The sequence below is a fragment of the Notamacropus eugenii genome, chromosome 3 (genome assembly GCF_028372415.1).
Source record: "Notamacropus eugenii isolate mMacEug1 chromosome 3, mMacEug1.pri_v2, whole genome shotgun sequence".
Lineage (NCBI taxonomy): Eukaryota > Metazoa > Chordata > Mammalia > Diprotodontia > Macropodidae > Notamacropus > Notamacropus eugenii.
In genome coordinates this window covers 400145492-400163687 of record NC_092874.1, presented here as the reverse complement: position 1 = coordinate 400163687, position 18196 = coordinate 400145492, and the positions used below count along the sequence as shown (strand labels likewise).

The 18196-nt window shown below is 42.9% G+C and overlaps 1 protein-coding gene across 6 annotated transcripts in view; it reads right to left on the bottom strand.

The window, feature by feature from the left end:
• The window catches only part of SYT17 (synaptotagmin 17), an 88297-nt gene extending 77450 nt beyond the window's left edge, over nt 1–10847 (bottom strand). Inside the window, exons 1-4 of one of the 6 annotated variants that reach the window (XM_072598020.1) lie at nt 9885–10847; nt 6508–6525; nt 5655–5803; nt 1348–1496 (exon numbers count right to left, since the gene is read on the bottom strand). In XM_072598020.1, the coding sequence (XP_072454121.1) occupies nt 1348–1496; nt 5655–5803; nt 6508–6525; nt 9885–9899 (331 nt within the window). In that variant the 5' untranslated portion in view covers nt 9900–10847. Of the gene's footprint in view, nt 1–1347; nt 1497–5654; nt 5804–6507; nt 6531–9884 lie in introns of all 6 variants that reach the window. The other 5 variants (XM_072598017.1, XM_072598021.1, XM_072598019.1 and 2 more) reach the window with 5 other exon arrangements.
• Between the last annotated feature and the right edge of the window lie 7349 nt (nt 10848–18196).

Here is an 18196-nt window from a genome sequence, read left to right as displayed (position 1 = left end):
GGAGGGTCACAGTGTTCAAATTAAAACTCCCAATTTCAACACAAAATAACAACGTGACCAAGGGACACTCAGATAATTATTCTGAGTCTCAGTTTCTTCATCTGAAAATGGAATTAATAGCTACTGCATTCAACTGCCTCATGAGGTTGTTGGGAAAAACCATTTGGTAAACCTTCAAGTGCTATATAAACAAAATCTGCCTTTATTACAACTGATAATAATAGTAATCAAGTGTGTCAATCTAATTAAACAACTGATTAGTTCAATGAGGCAGAGGAAAAAGTCAAATCCACTAGATTTATAGTTGCACAGGGTCATGTATCAACACAATCCCCCACTTTTTTTCACACAAAACAGCTTAGACTAGAAAAAAGTGAGGGAGGGAACAGAAAGAGGGAAGGAAGGAAGGGGAGAAGAAAATGGAAAGGGAAGGAGGGAGGAAAGAAAGAAGAAAAAGGAGGGGAAAGAGGGGGAAAAGGGAGGGAGAAAAGAAAGGAAGGAAGGAGAAAAGGAGGAAGGGAGAGAAAAGGAAGGAAATAATAGAGAAAGGGAGGAGGGAGAAAAGAAGGAAAAAAGTGAGGAGGAAGAGAGGAACAGAGGAAAAAAGAAAGGAAAGAAGAAAGGAGGGAGGAAAGGGGGGAAAGAGAGAGGGAAGAGCAGAGAAAGGAAGAAAGGGAGGAAGGGAGGGAAGGAGGAAGTGAGGGAGGGAGGAAGAGAGGAGGAAGGAAGGAAGGAAGGAAAGAAGGAAGGAAAGAAAAAATACTTACTATTGCCTATTTATTAAGCACCTACTATGTGCCAGGTACTATGCTAAGAGCTTTACAAATATTCTCTTATTTGGACCTCACAACAACCCTAGAAGATAGGTATTAATTTTATCCCCATTTTACAGACAGACAGAGGTTAGGCTACTTGCCCAGGGTCACACAGCTCTGGTCTTTTGGACTCCAGGTGCCATGCTCTAGCCCTTGCACCTGCCTCAGCCAAAAAAATCACACAGCTAGTCAAGGTCATTAACTAAAACCAATCAACTCCCTAGACATAGCTTTAGTCCCACAAATAAACAAACAAAAATCTACTCTACTTGCATCAGCTATGGTTTCCCATAATCAAGGCCACCACGAGTGAGCTGTCAATTCTCTGTCCTATCTTTCCCTCCAGCAGCTCTGCCTCTTTTTTCTTTCTTTGGGAACACTGATGTTCCTGAGAGAACTTGCTCTGTCTATTCTCCTGGCAATGCATGTGATGGGATTTTAAATGAATTTACTTTGGATTTGCATACAAGCTACCAGGATAGCGGTTTCTTGAGCTATAACTTGCACAAAAGGTGACTGTCTAGAAGCTTACTTGAAATCCTCCGGGTAAGGCTATATGCAGACTTAGATGTATCTGAAGATGACCGTCTCTGATCTGGGGAGTCATCCTGTGGGGTTGGAGGGGCTTCACTGGCAGTGTGGTCTGAGTCCCCATTCTTTTCTTCATTCCGGTTGCTCATTCTAGTGAAGAGGAAAAGACTTTAGGAGTAGCCCATGAATGATAACCTGGAAGTGTGCTTTGCTGTAAAGAGAAAAATATGAATTGCTCCCTTCTCTTTAGAATTCTAAGCTCAGAAGAGGGACACAGAGGATTGGAAGCATACTGTGTTTACTTCTCCTTAAACCCCACAAGGGAAGGGAAGGAAAGCCAGAGATGGAGAAATATGCCATATGGCCACCTGCAGATAACTCTTCCCTTCCACCCACCTACCCTCAGTTTTTCTGGATCTTCCTTGGCCCTTGGAGGTTTGCACAAAAGTAAACACAATATGGATACTACCTGAAGGTACTACCTTTCCCCTACACTGGGAATGGTATAGGATTTGTAGTCCAGAGACCTAGGTTAAAATCTTGACTCTGATATATATTAGGTAGGCGAACGAGGCAGGTCAATTCATCGCTTTAAATCTCAGTTTCCCCATTTACAGAATGGAGGTAATACTCATGCTGGCTTTATCACAAGGTTGTGAGAAAAGTACTATGGATAAATGTTAGCGAGTATTTCATCCAGTAGCCATTAGATTATACCCATCTTTACCTAGAACTCTGAATTTCTAACCTATAAGATCCTATCCTTTCATGAAAGACTAGATTTCTCTATCCTTAGTTTTAACTGTAATATGCTGATATATGTATATGTTGTACCTCCCCAGAAGAATGTAAGTTCTTTGAGGATAGAGACTGTTGGGCTTTTTTATTCCCAGTGCCTAGCATAGTCCTGAGAGTAGGTGCTTAATATATGATTGCTGAACTAAAAAAAAAAAAAAAAAAAGGCTTAATAAATGCTTGTTGAATTACTAAATGAATTTCATGAAGCTTTCACTAATTCCCCCAATTAATCACCCAAGATGTAATCTCAGACTCCTCTGAACTACCTCAGCCCTTAAAATAATTTGCGTTGTATTATAATCATCTGAGTTCTTGTCTTATTCCTCCTGTTAGACTATGAGCTCCTTAAAGGCAGGGACTATGTCTTCTCATAAACCATAAAGCTAGAGGGGACCTTAAAGGTTCTCAAGTCCAACCCCCTGTATTTTACAGATGAGGAACTGAGGTCAGAGAGATAAAGTGGCTGGCTCGTGGTCACACTGTTTGTAAGGATCAGAACCCAGGTCTTCTTCATTCCAAGCCAGCCCCATTCATCCCTCTATTCCCCCGGAATGCCTAACATGGGGCCTTGCCCATCAGATGTCATTTGTTGAATTTGAAACATAAATAAATGAAGCAACAGTTTTTCCTAAGGTGGGAGAGTTTTCACCATATGTCTTCAGCATGTGCCACAGGCCATATGCTAAGTTCACATACATGTGTCACACACATACACATACACATGCATACACACACACACACAGAGGTGTCCTGCCCCATAGAGACCTTGTACCCACTGCTGTCATCACAGCCCTTCTTCATTGCTGGAGGACAGGCTTGAGAAACAACACAGCCAGTCCTGCACACTTGACATTTCCAGTCCCTGCTTGTTTAAATACATACAGCTGCCTACTCAGTAAATAAATCTGGAGATGCACAAACTATAACATCATTTTAAAAACAGTTCATACCTTTCCAGGAGCAGGATTTCAAAAATCATCACACATGTAGTTGGTCCCAAAAATGTGTTAAGTGTTGACCACTGCTCAGGGAGACCAAGACCTCTTTTATCCTACCCAAGTGCATTCCTGTCTCTTACCATGGCTAAACTGTAGGTTATTCACCAATTGTTTGTTAAAGAGACAACGACAGAATTTCTCTGGCCGGTGGGAAAGGTCTGGACTAAAATCAAAAAGCATTTATTAAGCTCTGGAGGTAAAAAAAAAAAAATAAAGTCAAAAACAGTTCCTGACTTCAAGGAGCTTACATTTTAATGGATGTGGGGAAAGCAGATAACATATAAATAACTCAATACATATGAAATAGATAGTAGCTGGGGTTCTCCTCCAAAAGAATGGATTGGAGCTATCTTGAACCCATTTATAAAGGGTTTAGTACTGTGTCTGGCACATAGTAGGTGCTTAATAAATGCTTTGCCGGGGGACAGTCTGGACGTGGAGAGCACAAAGAGTCTCATCTGCATAAAAAAGCTCAGCAGAAATATATGTCTTTACCCTGTGTCTTGCCCTGGCCTCAGCTCAACTCCCCTAGAGTCTCGGGGATATACGCCACAAGACTGGGTCTTTGAAGCACTCAACGTTTGGTATTTTGTCAGATTTTTCATTTTTCAACAGAGATGCTATGTGCCCACACACTCAGCCTCTATCTGTGGCCAGATATCTTTATGCTTTTACCTCAAAAAAGATTAAGTTTGGCTATCCACAAAAGGGATGGGAAAGGAGGAAAGGCCTCTGAATAAGGTAGGGGGCTTCCAGTTTGGGAAGTTCTAGTTCTGGACATATCAAATTCTAATCTCAACTGCCCACAGATGCAATACTTTTAATGCTGCCCTTGGAACCGATGGATGTTTAAAGAATCTATCGTGGGCTACAGAGACGCAGCATATCCCAGAAGATAAAGAACCAGCCTCAGAACCAGGAAGACAAGGCAGGGCTCAAGTCCCATTTGACATGTACTGCCCTGGGCAAGTCATCATTCTAAGCAGATCTTTAAGACTTTCAAGTTACAGAGAAGGGGGCAACCCCCATTGGTAAAGGGAGTTTCTTTACCAGAGTTCCCAAATGCTAATTTGAGCCACATTTCCAGTTCCTACCCTACATTGGGCTACAAGCCTCCAAAAAATCAAGCCAGGAGGGGTATAATAATTGCACTATCTACCTCAGGGACTTATTAGAAAACACTTTATAAACCAAAAAACCTTATATAAATGTGAGTTGTATAATTGATTGCTTTTAAAAGAGAGAACAACAGTAAGAATAGGTGACATTTACATATCACTTTTTTGTTGTCGTTTACAAAACATATCATATGCATTGTCTTAGTGGATCCTCAAAATGACCCAGCTAGGTAGGTGGTGCTGTTATTACCTCCTTTTTACAGATGAGAAAATCAAGGCTCAGAGTGGTTAAGAGATGTGTCCAGAGTCACCTAGCTAAGAGATTTAAACCCAGTTTTTCCTGATTTCAAGACTGGCAATCTGTCCTATACCATGATGGCTTTCAAGTGCATGATTAAGGGATTCCTACCCCCACCTCTCCTCCCAGATCTGAAGGTTGGCAGAGTCAAACAGAGCCTCTACGAACCCTGCAGCTTTGCTAGCTGCCCACCCTAGCCCTCTGACCACATTCCTAGTCTAGTCATGGAGAGGTGGATAGACACGTGGATCAGAAAATTCAAAACCACTTTCCAAAAATATCTGAGTGGCTGACAGATGGGGAGATATGTTGTATGCAGGCGCAGGAGGAGAACGAATTGGAAATAAAATGAAAGACGCTGAAGAGACCATAAACAGCGTTGGAGGGTAGGTTTCAGGCTGGAAGTGCTTGTCTCTGTCACCCTATTTCTGATGCAGTTAGAGCTTGGGTTGAAGAAAATGTGAGCATCCCAGGGGCTGCCTGTAGTGCTGACCTGTGTAAGTACTATTAGGACTATAAACTCATTACACATCGTGATTGTTTGTTGAGCAAAATTTCCTGTATTTTGAACATTAAAACCTCCTTAGAGGTCCATGCCTCTCAGGGTCTAAAATGAGCTGAGGATCACAGGCTTAGAGCTAGAAAGAACCTTAGAAGTCAGGTAGGCCAACTCCCACCCAAATTTACAGATGAGGAAACTGAGGCACTGAGAATTTCAATGCCTAAGATAACACAGGTAGTAAGACAGGATCTATCTAAACTCACATGCAAAGCCAATGCTGTTTACGCTCAGTCTCACTGACATGTCAGTCACCAGGAAGGGTAGAATACAAGCTAACATTAACATCATGACAAGGATTTTCATTAGCCTCTTAAACTCCAATTATTTCTCCTTTCAAGGGCCTCTGACCCTTTCAGACAAGAGGGAACATATCCCAGGGGCTATTTCCAATCATTGCTAAAAATCTCTCTTACACACACACACACACACACACACACACACACACACACACACACACACACACACACACTGACTCTCACACACACTGAGCACTGTACCATGTGAATCAGAGAAAGCCAGGGCAACTCCACTTACAACCAGGGTGGAGTCTGGGCAGGGAAAGGTCCCAAGATTTCAACTTCATCTTCACTCGACTGACAGCAGCTACATTCGTAACACTTTTGACAGCAGTGGCGACAGGTCCATCTACACAGCAGCAGATCAGAGATTCTAGAAAGAAAGCCCTGAGGACATGTGGGAAAGGGATGGGGGAAGGGGGAAGGAGATAAGAAAAAAATCCCACTAATATTAACACCAGTCAATCACTGATGTCGATCACTGATGAGAAATAATGACATTCAGGAGGTCTGTCCCTGCTGCCAAACACTTAGAACAAAATGTTTTCCACTTCTATTTACCAACTGCAGGCAGTATGACAGCAAACAGAATCTTACTGAAGCCACTGAGAGAGAGAGAGAGAGAGAGAGAGAGAGAGAGAGAGAGAGAGAGAGAGAAAGAGAGAGAGAGAGAGAGAGAACATTGCAGGTATTTTCTTTTGTAGTTTATTTGATTGCCTTCTTTGATGTGTGGGTGGTTTACACAACATTGTGGGAAACAGACAATATGTTCCTGAAGCTAAATGTATATTATTTTTTTTTAAAAAGCAGAAAAAAAAAACAACAACCGATTCCTGTGGCTTGACAGTGAATAAGAAAAAGAGTATTAAATGGCAGAGGTTGGGGAAGAACCCCTTCATGGAAACTATTTACTCTGGATGGGGTCCTCTCCCTCAAGCTATCTTTTACAGGAACATCTCTAATTGCGTAGTTATCAATGTCTGACTGTTTAATACTCTCTCTCCACCTAGTACACTAGATAAGACTCCCAAATGAAAGACAACCCCTTCTTGATTAGAAACCAGACAGAATGAATCATCCAATTAACTCACCTCATTTAATGGCTCCAACTGTCCTTTTAGGTATCCATTATGAAGCAAGGGATGGGGGTGGGGGTGGGAGAAGACAACGAAAGAGACAAGACCAGTTTAGCAATGCTCAGACAACTCAAAAATCCCCACATCTTTCTACTTACCATCTCGGGGGACAGAATGGAACTTCCTAACAAGGGGTTGCTATATCCAGGGCTGCTGCTCCCCTCATGACAAACCACATCTAATAAATAAATGGGAAACTTTAGCCTTTCAATTGGATTTGCACCGTATGGTGTATGAATCAGAGCGGGTGGATAGATAGTTGAGCTATCCAATGCAGCCACACTTTGGGGAAAATAGCAAACCTTCCTATACAGAAATATCCAAGAAGCCAACCAAAATGTATCATTAGCTCACGTAGCAGGCAAACATATCCCGGAGGCCATTTGGTACCCCCATCCTCCCAGAGGCCTAGCCTTCCAACTTTGGCTTCTGAGGTAGAGATGGTAGGAAGTTTAATATTTCTGATACTCTCGAAAAATAAATAGCCCCAAAGGAAACCAGCTTCTGTGGAGCTCAAACTCATGCTATATTTTCCCCTCCTCTCCACCCTCCTCTGCCTCAGAGATACCCAAAGCAATACCCTTTAGCCTCTTCCTCCCCTACCCTGTTGACTCTCTAACCATGCCCATTAGACAAGGGAGGAAATAAGCAGCAGCCTGGGAATGCTCAAAGGGGTCAAGTTTGGCAGGAAAGGGAAGAATGAATAAGATCTGTAACAAGCCTGGCTTCCAAAGTCAGTCCAGCCTGGCTCCTATGCTGGACATTGAGTTTATCAGACCTGTTAGGAGGAAGACCAAACTACATCTGAAAATGGATGGTGGCATATAAAGGGGTCTAGCATCAAGATATGTGCATTCAAATCCTGTCTCTGAAACCTACTGCTTGTGTGACCTTTCTTCAGGCCTCAGTTTCATTATCCACAAAATGAAACAGCTAGATGACCTCAAAAATTCCTTCTAAAATTAGATTTATTATCATAAATAGAAATAGGACTGAGTAAGTTGAACAGACATCACTATGGTTAAGAGATGGGCAGCAGGGATAGATTTCTTGAATATCATTATTTCTCATTAATGACTGATGCCAGCGATTGACTGATACCTACATGGGGAGGGGAGCTCTGCCTCTCTACCTAAGAAATAGGGGTGAGGATGGGGAATATGTAGAAGGGCGTACTTTCTAAATACTTCGTGAGGTTGTTGTGAGGATCAAATGAGATAATGTATGTGAAAGCACTTTGAAAAACCTAAGGCACTATACAAAAAGTAAGCTACTATGTCCTATCCTTATTTTCAGCCATCTGAGAAAAATGTCCCTATCGATGCTATAATCTTCAGGGAAATAATGAGACAAAAAGACACCTGTAAACCTATGGGGAATACACATCTGTGAACTGAAGTTTCGTTTCCTAAATTCCTCACAATGAAACACCTTCTCCTGACTATGTATCCTAGGTACGAAATGGACGTTCTGGTATTAGGGAAAGCAAAGATGATGAATGAAATGTATGAGGAGAGGTTCCAACAAAACTTCAAATATATTTGCAAAGGGTGTCTCTAAGAAGAACCTACAGTTCACATCTATGTGTGGTCAAAGAAAGAAGATTCAAAGTCAGAAAATGTTTCCTGAGGAGTGGTCTGGAAGCTATGGAAAAGAAAGGGGATAAAGAATGTGCTGAGGGGAAACTCGACTTTTTAAAGGAAAAGCAGCAGCCTGGGGCCCTCCAAAGACTAGGTGCTTAATGAATATTTGTTGTTGTTAATGACGATAATGGAGATGAGGAGATTAAGCTGAAAAGGGACTTGAGACATTGTACATGTGAAGAAGCCTAGGCTGGGGGAGAAAGAATAAAAGCTGACCACAGATAGGAAATATGTGAAATAAGGTCAAATGTCAAAGATAATACCTCAGTAAGAAAAATCTAAGGTTGAACCCCAATGGGTTCGTGGCTAGGGAGAGAAGGACCGGTCACAAAAAACAGATGGATGTGGAGATTTTATGAGATTTTATCTAAATGCCAGATTTAGAGATAATGTAGAAAAAAGAGAGAGAACTGGACTATGAATCAGAAAAACTGTGAAGAGTCTCAGCTCTAAGAAACTGACTCTATGACCTTGGGAAAGTCGTTCACCCTCTTTGGGTCTCAGTTTCCTCCACTGTAGTTCTCCACTGTTACATTCTATAGTTCTCTGCATTCGTGAGAATGCCAGAAAGCTTTAGGCATCCTCATGACCTTGGGGCTTACCTGAAGCCCTCTGGGGGATAAAGGCCCCTGAACCAATCATGGGTCCTTTAAAAGGCCTGATTTGAACTGATCTCAGTCAAAGGCCGTCTTCCAGGTCTCCTAACCCTCTTACCTCATGAAATCTTTTTTAACACTTCTCTGATAGATCTCACCTTCATTACTACCACACAATTCACTGTCCTTCCTCCCCACCCTACCTTTCAAGTCCAACCATCAAATCATTTTCGTCCCTCCAGCCCTGCTTCTTTAGCAGTCAAGCCTAGGGGGAAAGGAGATGTCCTTGTCCCTCTCGCCAAACAGCTGCACGTCCCCGCTTCAGCGGCTAATTAGCCGGAGCCGTAACCACGGTAACTGCAGCTGGCCGCTTGCCCCGGGCCGTTCTCCTTAGAGCCCCACCCCTTTCTCCCTCTTTGCCCCCACCCCCGGGCTCCCATTGCGGCCTCGGGGAAAGGTTACCCCTTCCCCACTGCTCCACAGCTGGAGCTCGGAACTCGCAGCTGCTCCCACTGCTGGAGGCTAAAGACAAGGCAAGGCAGATACCCGAGTGGGTCCTCTGTGGGTGCCAGGAGCTTTCCTGCCCCGCCCATATCGCACCACGCCCCACCCCAGGCCAGTCTCACCCAGACTGGGCAAACCCACAGTCTTCTTGCGGTAACCAGGGCCTCTCACCCTGAGCTATCCTTCTCACCCCGACATTATCCCGCATCCCCCCTCTCCGTCCAGTGCGGCGCTCCCACTGCCCTTCCACGTCGGCTTCGCCCCAGCCTCAGTAGCCTCTGCTGGTCTCCACCAAACGCTCCCGGGCAGCTCGAGAGCCCGCGCAAACAGGTTGCCTCTTTGAAACCTTTTATCCCCAAACTGCCAGTATCTCCCCTCTCTCCCTCCTCCCCCGTTCTTTTGGCAAGTTTCTTGCGCGCGGGGCTGAGCGCCAGCCCCAGGGCAACACGAGGAGCCGGCGGGGCGCAGCTGGCAGACTCAGGGCTAGCCGTCCTGGTCCTCACCCAGTCGGCCCCAAGCTGCCAATGCCATCCCCGCCCGGCCCCGGCCCCGGCCCGGCCCGGACACGTCCCTCCTGCCACGGCCCTACCTGTATATACGCCATTTTCACTCGCTCTCACTCCAGCCCGGGCATGGCGCTGCTACATCCACTTTGCCCTCCGCCACAAGGGAGGTGAAGAAAGGAAAAGCAGGGGGGGAGGAAAAAAAACCAACCCAATGGCCCCAGACGTGACTTGCTTGGCTGATCAGTGGCGCCCATGCCCTCCGCTCGGCTGGCCGCCCCGTCTCTTCCTCTTCATGGTCCTGCCCCCGGGCTCTCGGACCTGGGTGGGTGCCCTAGAGGCGGAGAGAGAGCCCAGAGGAGGGGGCCGCCTGACCCGCGCCCCAGCAGCGCCCTACTCCCTCCTCTCTCTCCCCCGCCCCCCCGGGCGCTTCTGCCTTCTTCCTCTCCCTGCGTTCTGGTCTCGGCCGCCAGCGGCGCCAGGAGCATCAGGCGCCTTCTGGCCTCTGACCGGCTCCCTCCCGGGGGCTCCCAGCCAGCCACGCAGAGGGCCCCGAGCTTGGGCCCCCCTGATAACTAAGACCAGGGCAGCCCCGGGGTCACCGGGCACCCAAGCTCAAGGCTCCACAACGGGTGCCATCTGAAGACAGAAGGAGCAGAACTTTGGGGTGGGGATAGGGAAAGAGGACGGAGAAGGGAATATTCCGGGCGGGGGCGAGCGGGGGAGGGTTAGTGATGCCCAGGGTGTCCTAGGAGCCTGCACCTGTCGCGGAGCCTAACAGAAACCCGGCCTCGTCGGTGCTGCCTAGGAATTGTCTAAGTGACATTTAGGGGCTGTGGCCCCAAAGTGATGAATTCGCTCAGTTCCCCTCTCCCCGACCTTGAGGAATAAAAACTTTCGTCTCCTCTGCATTCATCTGAAACCTCTTAGAGTCTGGAGGACCCAGGAGGGGTGACAGAAGGACTGCGAGGCGCTAAAGTGCCAGATGGCACGGAGAGGTCACCGAGAGGAAAGCTTCAGAGCAGGAGTGATGGGAGGGACCAAAAGTCGCAAGGGAAAAGGAAAGGCTGTGGGCCCCGCCAGGGCCCCAAAGTGACTGGCGCTCCCCAAGTCCAAAAGAGTTGGTGTTCCCAGGGCGCAACAGGTTGGGTGCAAAGAGGTCCAACAGCGCCACCCAACGGGCGCAACGCTACACGGCTTCAGAAAGGAGCGGCCAGCCTTTAGCCTGAGCCGCCGCAGGGAGAGTGATAAGAAGTTACAAAGTAACCCCGGGCCCATTGTGCCTCGGAGGAGCCCTAGGCAGCGTGGGAAAAGATGGAGAGGGAGGGTAGATCTTTGAAAGGTGGGTCAAGGTGAGGCAATATAGAAGCTGGCCACAGCAAAAATGGGGGCAAAAGTGCGAGGATGCCCACTGTGCCACTTCCTACCCACCCCCATTAAATGTATGTGTGTACGTAGGTGTGTGTGTCCCAGCCAGAGGTCAATGTCTGAAATTTCATCTTTAGCAATTTAGTTTGTTGCTTTATTTTGGATTCCAGATTGGTCTCACCCAATATCTCTTTTAAACTGCGCCTAGTGCAAAGCCACTAATATCTTAAATTAGTTTTCCCAAACTAATTTCTTCACAAACCACTTTGGTGCTTGAAATATATTGATGAAACCCCAAATGCTATTCTAGAGGTGTGATTGGGCATAGAGAAAATTGAGTCTGTTTTTATTCTCCAAACTACTGCACATAATGCTTATTTTTATATATACATTATTTCACAGTTTAGAGGGGGAAATTTCATTAGTATTGAAGTTTTCTCACATAAACATTATTAGCGTCCTGTGGAACAACTAGGATTCTATGAAAGACGATTTGGGAAATGCTACCATTATTAAGAAAATTGGTTTAGCATCTCGGGCTAGAAGAGCCTGGGGGGAGGGGGCAGGGAGTCGAAGAATCCCTGGCGCTTGCTCATGAGAATGTTAGAAAGGTGAGACAAATGCCCAATTCACAGTTTTGCTTGGGGCTTATTCTCTATGTACTTGGGGTGAGGAGATAGGAATATGACTGCACCCTGGAGTTCTTGATAACAGATAGAAGTGAGGTTAATTCTAAACAGAATTGTGAAATAAATTGTTTATCTTTGGGATTGCCCAGTCTCCTGTCTCTCCCCTGGAACATCCCCATCAGGCCATGTAGCATTCTCCTCTTTTGATCTCCTGTGAGAGCATCTCTCTAGGCAGAGCATGCCATATTCACAGACTCTAGAAGATAAGAGGAAACTTTCTCCACTCCAGCCTGCTCCACCTTCATAGTGCCTGTGTGTCTCCCTTGGGATGATTCAGTTCCCTGGTCAACTCCGTGATTGCTGGGTCTCAGCCTGAACCCAACATATAATCACAAAAGCCAACCATTATGCACACTCTTCACTTCCAGTTAGTTCTCTGTCCTGCTCCACCTCCATACTGGCTGCCTACCTCTTCCTCATTCCCCTCCATTTGGATACTTTCCTCTCATTTTCCCTTTTCAGCTCTTCTTTATGTTTTGTCTTCCTCTTTTAGAATGTAGGCTTCTTAAGAATAGGGACCACCTCCCACATGTACAAAAATATTTATAGCAGCTCTTTTTGTGTTAGCCAAGAACTGGAAGTCAAAAGAATGCCCATCAATTGGGGAATGGCTGAACAAGTTGTGGTACATGAATGTAATGGAACACTATTGCGCTATAAGAAATGACAGAAAATCAGACTTCAGAAAAATCTGGACCTGTATGAACTGATACTGAGTGAAATGAGTAGAACCAGGAGAACATTATACATGGTAACAGCCACAGTGTGCAAGGACTGTTTCTGAAAAGACTAAGCCCTTCACAGCAATGTAAGGACCTAAAACATCCCCAAAGGATTCTTGAGGCAAAATGCCATCCACATCCAGAGAAAGAACTATGGAACTGGATTGCAGAATGAAGCAGATTCTTTTCTCTTGTGTTAAGTTTTGTTTTGCTTTTTCTCATAGTTTCTCTCATTTGTTTTAATTCTTCTATGTAACATATTTAATGTGAAAATATGTTTAATAAGAATGTATGTGTAGAACCCTTATAATATTACATGCCATCTTGAGGAGGGAGGGGAGAGGGAAGAGGAGAAAATTTAAGACTTATGGAAGTGATTGTTAAAAACTGAAAACAAATTAATGAATTAAATTTTTAAAAACAGAATAGGGACCATTGAAAAGGACCTATGTATTATAAAATATTTATGACAGCTCTTTTTGTGATAGCAAAGAATTGGAAATTGAGGGGAATATGTATCAATTGGGGAGGGGCTTAAAAAGTTATGACATATGAATGTAATGGAATACATCAAGATAGTATTAGGAGATACTGTTTTCCAGAGCTAAGGCCTACTAAGCAAACTGTGTTCTGAGCTTGGCATAACAACAATCCTTTGTGCTCACCTTCTGGAATTTATGGTCCCTGAGCTTGAGCAAGTACCAACAGGTCCATACATGAAGCCCTGCTACGAACAGACTTTTTGTCACTAGACAACCTTGCCTCACCGTTGCTGTTGTACTTCACTATTGTTCTACCTTACCAGTGTTGCTACGCTACACTGTTTGATTCTTTATCTAACCAGAAGTATATAAATCAAGATTCAGTCCCACTGCCTTGGATCCCTACCACCACTAAGGGTGAGGCCCTAGCACACATGTCCTTGCTTGGAGACCATTCCAATCACTTTGAAATTAAACTTCTGTTTTATTCCTGACTCTCTTGTCTCTAGCCTGCTCTGTTTGGCTCCAGCCATCCATAGATTAGAGGCCAGTTTAGTCGGGTTCACATTAATTGATGTCAGAAGTGGAACTGGACATGGAACTTGACCATTGAACTTTCTGGTATCAGCAAGAATGAACTAGACACCACAGAGGATTTATTTCTTCAGTGACCAAGCTCCCTCACCCCACCCCCGCCCCATCCCAAGCCCCAGTCTGGTGAGTCCTGTACCCTTCTCCTTGCTCCAATAACCGGAGCTCCCATTCTTAGTCCAGCTCACCAATTTTTGTGAGGAAAACTCCAGGGCCCCTCCAGTGACCTCATTCATCTCAGATCACTCTGGTAAGGATACCCTTTCTTAAACTGTAACTGCATGCATCTGTTTTTTTTTAACTGCACTCCTTGGAAATGTACACCTCTGCCCAAGCAGTTAAAATTAGAATTTTAATTACATACTTTGTTAAAACTGTTTGTGTCTATTTGCATCTGTCTTGTCGTTTTGTCTGTATTTGTCTTTGTAAAATGTCTGTGTCATGTTCGTGTTGTGAACTAGATTTTGTTAATCTTGAAAGAAGCCAGAAAAGCTTCTAAGGGCTGTAGACAAAGAGTTTAGATCACTGGGAAAGATTAATGAACTTTTATACTTGAAGCAATTGTTCCAGTAAGGAGAACTAACTCCCACTTTAGACTTTCTGCAGGAGATTAGGTTATAAGAAAAAAAATCTGCAGGACACTTTTTTCTGTCATTTCAGCCTTACTTATGCTGGAGTTAGAGAAATAAAGTCAGATAATCCGAGTTTGTAGAACTGCTAAAACAACTTGGTAGATTAAGAAGTTTGGAGAGTAATCATTTTAAGATTGCAGAGGAGAACTCTTGGGATTTGGGATGATTCCAGGAATTCACTCCCTTCTGAAATATCTTAGTAAGTTTTGGGGTACAAAATAAGGATTAGATTTTATTAATGGCAAGGTTAATAGCTGCATTGTTTGGAAGCACTCCCAAAATGAAGAAAGAAAAAAATAGGTAAGCAGTTTGCACTTTATATCAACCTCTTGTTAAGTCTTCTTTGACCATCCTTGTGACTCCCTCAGGTCTCTCCCTCTTATTCTGTTAACCCCTCCCATCTCAGATCAGATTCCCAAATAAAGGTGTTTTAAAAAATGCTGAGAATGTAGGGGAACTTGAATTACATTCTGGCTGCAGAAATTTATTAACTGTGTAATCTTAGACAAGTTATCTTATCTCTGCTTGCCCCAGTTTCCTGATCTGTAAAGAGAAAAATCATAATAATCTCCCAGGGTTGTTGTGAGATCAAATAATATAATGATCGTAAAGTATTTAACACTGATTGACATATGCTAAGTATGACATTGTTTCTTTAATTGAATATAATTGTTACATACCTGATAACTCCAAAGTTGTTTTAAAATGTCAAAGATAATAAGATTAATGATTTTTATATGTGATAATTTGGAATTGCAATTTATGGCACTTGAAGTTTTGTTTCATGTTTTAAATACATGATATTGTTTGTGTTATCATTGTATTTCTAAATTCTGTTATATTGTGAAATTTGAGAGACCATTGTAACAGAAATGCTGCCAGACAAAACAACTTTCTAATTTGGAAGCTGTTTTCCGTGAATTGAACTTTTAGAAGGATGTGATAAAAATTGATATTTGAAAACTTAAATATTTAATGAGGTATATTTTATTATAAAATAGATAATAATGTTTGCTATAATACCAAATTTCATTTGAAAATCTTGGCTATCATGAAAGTGTATATGGTAAAGATGTAGCTTCAACATATTAATGATGAGCTAACCACAATGTATATGATTACGTCTGAAGCCCCAGTATATGGTAGATTTAATTTATAAGTAAAGTTTAGTGAAACTTTGCTATTTAAGGTAAAAATTCTTGGGACTGTAATTTGCTGTTGTTTTGAGTTTTGATTACAAGTATAGTTGTCTGAATTGTCATGAAGCCAATAGTAGAAAATGACATGTGCCACAGTCTGGAAACTGCTTAAGGTGGATGTCTGTGCCTGCGAAAAGACTGGGGGATGACTTTGGCATGGCCCAAAGTAGGATCTTTTCTAAAAAGGAAATACCCCCACCTGGTTAATCCTGAGCCTTGCTTTTGATACCCTGTGACAACATGATTGGCTGTCAGATATGACTTATGCCTGGAATCAAACAGAGTTAAGGGAGCTTTCCCCTCTGTTATGATAAATAACACTGTTATAACTATGTCCCTCTTTTTCCTTTTGTAGCAAATTTCTATAATGAGGAAGTTTTGTACGTACAATACTAAATCCATTAAATAATAGCTTGATACTGGAACATCTCTGAGTTACTATACTAGGATGCAAGCATGAACATCTTGCAATTTTAACCTGTATATGTGGTCAAATTGTAATAAAGGAATGACATCCTCCTAAGTGGGAAATAATTAGACAAAGTAATAAGAAAAAGATGCAATGTAAACGTTTTCTAAATAAATGGAATAGTCATTTTAAGAAAGCAACTGTATTATATGATTGACTTCCAAATTCATCTGTCATGGAAATTCAGACTTTGGGCTTTTGTCGTAATAAGTCCTCAATTACATATAAATTGTATTGATAATGGTAAACAAAGTGAAATTATTTTCCCATTTTAAAGTGTCTAATAATTTTAAGAGAAAGAAGAACTCATTTTACGGTTGGGACCTCATGAATTTTTAAAAGGTTCTGATATCAGGTATAGGATTTAAGTAATCATAAGAATAACAAATGGTATGTAAACTGAAATTCTTTAATGTTTCAAGACTGAAGAAACAAATTTAAGTGATTATATTCAATTATACTAGTTGGAATTACTTAGGAACCTCTAGATTTCAAACCAGAGAAGCAGAATCCCTGTAGAACTGTCCTGAGAATAAAGCATAATGTCCAAGAAAAGATATCTAGAGACCAGATGATTAAACATCTGGAACTCAGAATGTGCAGGTTAAGTGGACATGGAGAATAGGTTACTAGGATACAAGGACACTTAATGTTAATTAGTATTAGTGATAACTATTACATTGCTTTGCATAGTTTATCTTTAAGTTTTCTTGGTTACCTTAGTGTCACGTAAATCTCCCTTTCTCAAAACTAGTCCATTATGAGCCCTTTGAGTAGTTTGATCTGTAATTGTGCAATTATGGGTATTGAGAGAAAACTTTATTGCACTCTTTGAACCTAGCCCTGCATAGCTGGGAAACTGGACCATCTCTATGTGCTGTTTAGAGATCCTTAACTAAGGACCTATGTTATACCGACCAGAAGCTCAGATCCAAAGATTAATACAAGACTTTTATCACAATTTTCAACCCATATGTCTTTTAAGGGCCACTATCAGGTCCTTCTTACTATTCCCACAGCTGTCAAATTTGTAGGTGTGTACTCCTGAATCACACGAAGAAAGCCCTTGTTCCTGAGTAGACAATAGAACCCTCTGGAGACCTCAAGATTCATCTAGTATGGACCCAGAAGCTGCCAACACCCAGAGGAAACAGCTATCCCAAGATTCTGGACAAGAGCTGAGTATCCTGTCCTAGTTTTTCTTCTTCTTCCCTCTACATTCTTGCCCCCTCCCTTTTCTTCTTACGAACAAGCAATGGCTAAACAAGACCTATTCAACTCAACATCTGGTCCTGGCCCAACTGGTCTCTTGTGGCTTCTTGGCTTATACCTGTCCAGAAAGGTAGCAGCCCTTTCAGACCCCCCTCCCTTTAGTCAAAAGAGGGAAATGACAAGATACTCTTAGGAGATATCCTGTTTTCCAGAGCTAAGGCTCAGTAATCAAGTTGTGTCCTGAGCTTGACACAACAACAATCCTTTCCACTTACCTTCTGGAACTGATGATCCTTCAACTTGAGCAATTACCAACAGGTCCAGACAGATGCCCTGCTCTGAACAGACTTGTTTGTCACTAGACAACCTTGCTTCACTGTTGCTGTTGTACCTCACCACTGTTGCTACACTGCACTGTTTGACTCTGTATCTAGCCAGAAGTATATAAATCAAGGTTTGGTCCCTCTGCCTTGATTCCCCCACACACACTAGAGATGGGGCCCCAGCATATGTGTCCTTGCTCAGAGGCTATTCCTGTCACTTTGAAATTAATCTTCTGTTTGATTCCTGGCTCTCTTGTCTCTAGCCTGTCCTGTTTGGTTCCAGTCATCCACAGGTTAGAAGCCGGTTCATTCCAGTTGACAAATACTATTGTGCTACAAAAATGATGAGTAGGTAGATTTCAGAAAAACCTGGAAAGGCTTATATGAACTAATGCAAAATGAAGTGAGCAGGACCAGGAGAACATTGTATACAGGAGCAGCAACAGTGTGGTGATAAAGTATGAATGACTTAGCTCTTCCCAGCAATACAATGATCCAAGGCAATTCCAAAGGACACATGATGGAAAATGCTATCCAAATCCAGAGAAAGAACTATGGAATCTGCATGTAGATCAAAGCTTACTATTTTTCACTTTCTTTCTTTTTTCATGGTTCTTTTTTAGGCCTGTTTCTTCTTTCACAATGTGACTAATATGGAAATACATTTTACATGATTGCATATACATAATCTATATTAAATTGCTAAACTTA